We start from the raw sequence: 1197 nt of genomic DNA on the forward strand, positions 1-1197 counted from the left end.
CAGCCGCTGCAGCCCCTGTCCGGGGGCACCAGTAGCAACGGGCCGAGCACGAAGCAGAAAGGGCCTGCTGCGGCGTGCAGGGAACTGACAGCAGAGAGTGACAACGCTTTTTATGGGATGGAGAAAAGACAGAGTCCTGGACAAGGAAAACCAGACCCGCTATCCCCATTCAGCCAGGCGAGACGGGACAAAAAGCCTGTAGTTCCTTGCTACGAGAAACTCCCCGAGGACATGCTGCTGGAGAAGAACAGCGCGTACGGGGCTGAGAAAAGATTGACTCTGGGACACAGCAAGCTGGATCTGATCACAAAGTACAACAAGTTAAAAACTAAGCACATACACAGTCGGTTCGAACTCTGACCTATGCCTCACGCTGTCCTTTGGTCTGGTTTTCAAGCAGTTGCTTTTCCCCACCAGTCATCATATCTGGGGCTTGAAATCGAAATATGGGTGGCAAATCAGTCTTGTTGCTATGAAAAAGTGTCTGTGCTGTTTCTAATATGTGCAGATGGTTGATTCAGGTGAGATGAGCAAATACAGTTCAAATTATCATTTAGAAGATTATGGTAGGAGAGAGAAAACCACATGCACACAATCCACACTTCTATGTTCTTTTTACTCCCTGGGAAGGATCCATTTCCCCCAAAACTAACAGCAAAACCATTGCTACTGCCGGAAACCGTGTGGCCACCAAGGTCTTCAGGGTGAGCCCAGGTTCCCTCAGTACGGTGTGACTCCTCTCCCTGTGTCCACGTGCTGAAAAGGAGCCAGCTGAGGGCAGGTGACCCTGCTAAAAATAAAGGAGCTGTTCTGCTGGAAGGAGCTGTGCTGGGTCCCTGGCGGGGAGGTGAGCACCTCGAGCTGGGCCAGGGCCCTCTGCGTAAGCTGTGCCATGCCAGGAGGGTAGGGGTGGTGTGCCTGGGCGCGTGGTTGGCATCTGCATCCGATTGATGCTGGTGTGTCAGCGGTGTCTGCCCAGGGTGGGATCACCACAAGGGTCGTCTCTGAGCAGAGGCGGCAGCTGGCCCAGGTCATGCCTGGAGGCGGGTGGACCCTCTTCATGGGTGGCATGCCGCGGCGGTGGGCTGGCACCTGGATCCTGGGTGGCACGTCTGCAGCTGGGGGCCGAGGACGCAAATAGCGTCAGCAAGAAGGTGGTGCTGGTGATGCGTGGAGAAACTCCGCAATCAAAGTTGA

General features: G+C 54.8%; 1 protein-coding gene across 1 annotated transcript in view; it reads left to right on the forward strand.

The window, feature by feature from the left end:
* Positions 1-360, forward strand: part of FAM83C (family with sequence similarity 83, member C) — a 26850-nt gene extending 26490 nt beyond the window's left edge. The window contains exon 5 of the mRNA XM_010135146.1: positions 1-360. Coding sequence (XP_010133448.1) covers positions 1-360 — 360 coding nt within the window.
* The last annotated feature ends 837 nt before the right edge of the window (positions 361-1197 follow it).

The sequence above is a fragment of the Buceros rhinoceros genome, unplaced genomic scaffold (genome assembly GCF_000710305.1).
Source record: "Buceros rhinoceros silvestris isolate BGI_N320 unplaced genomic scaffold, ASM71030v1 scaffold21054, whole genome shotgun sequence".
Classification (NCBI taxonomy): Eukaryota; Metazoa; Chordata; class Aves; order Bucerotiformes; family Bucerotidae; genus Buceros; species Buceros rhinoceros.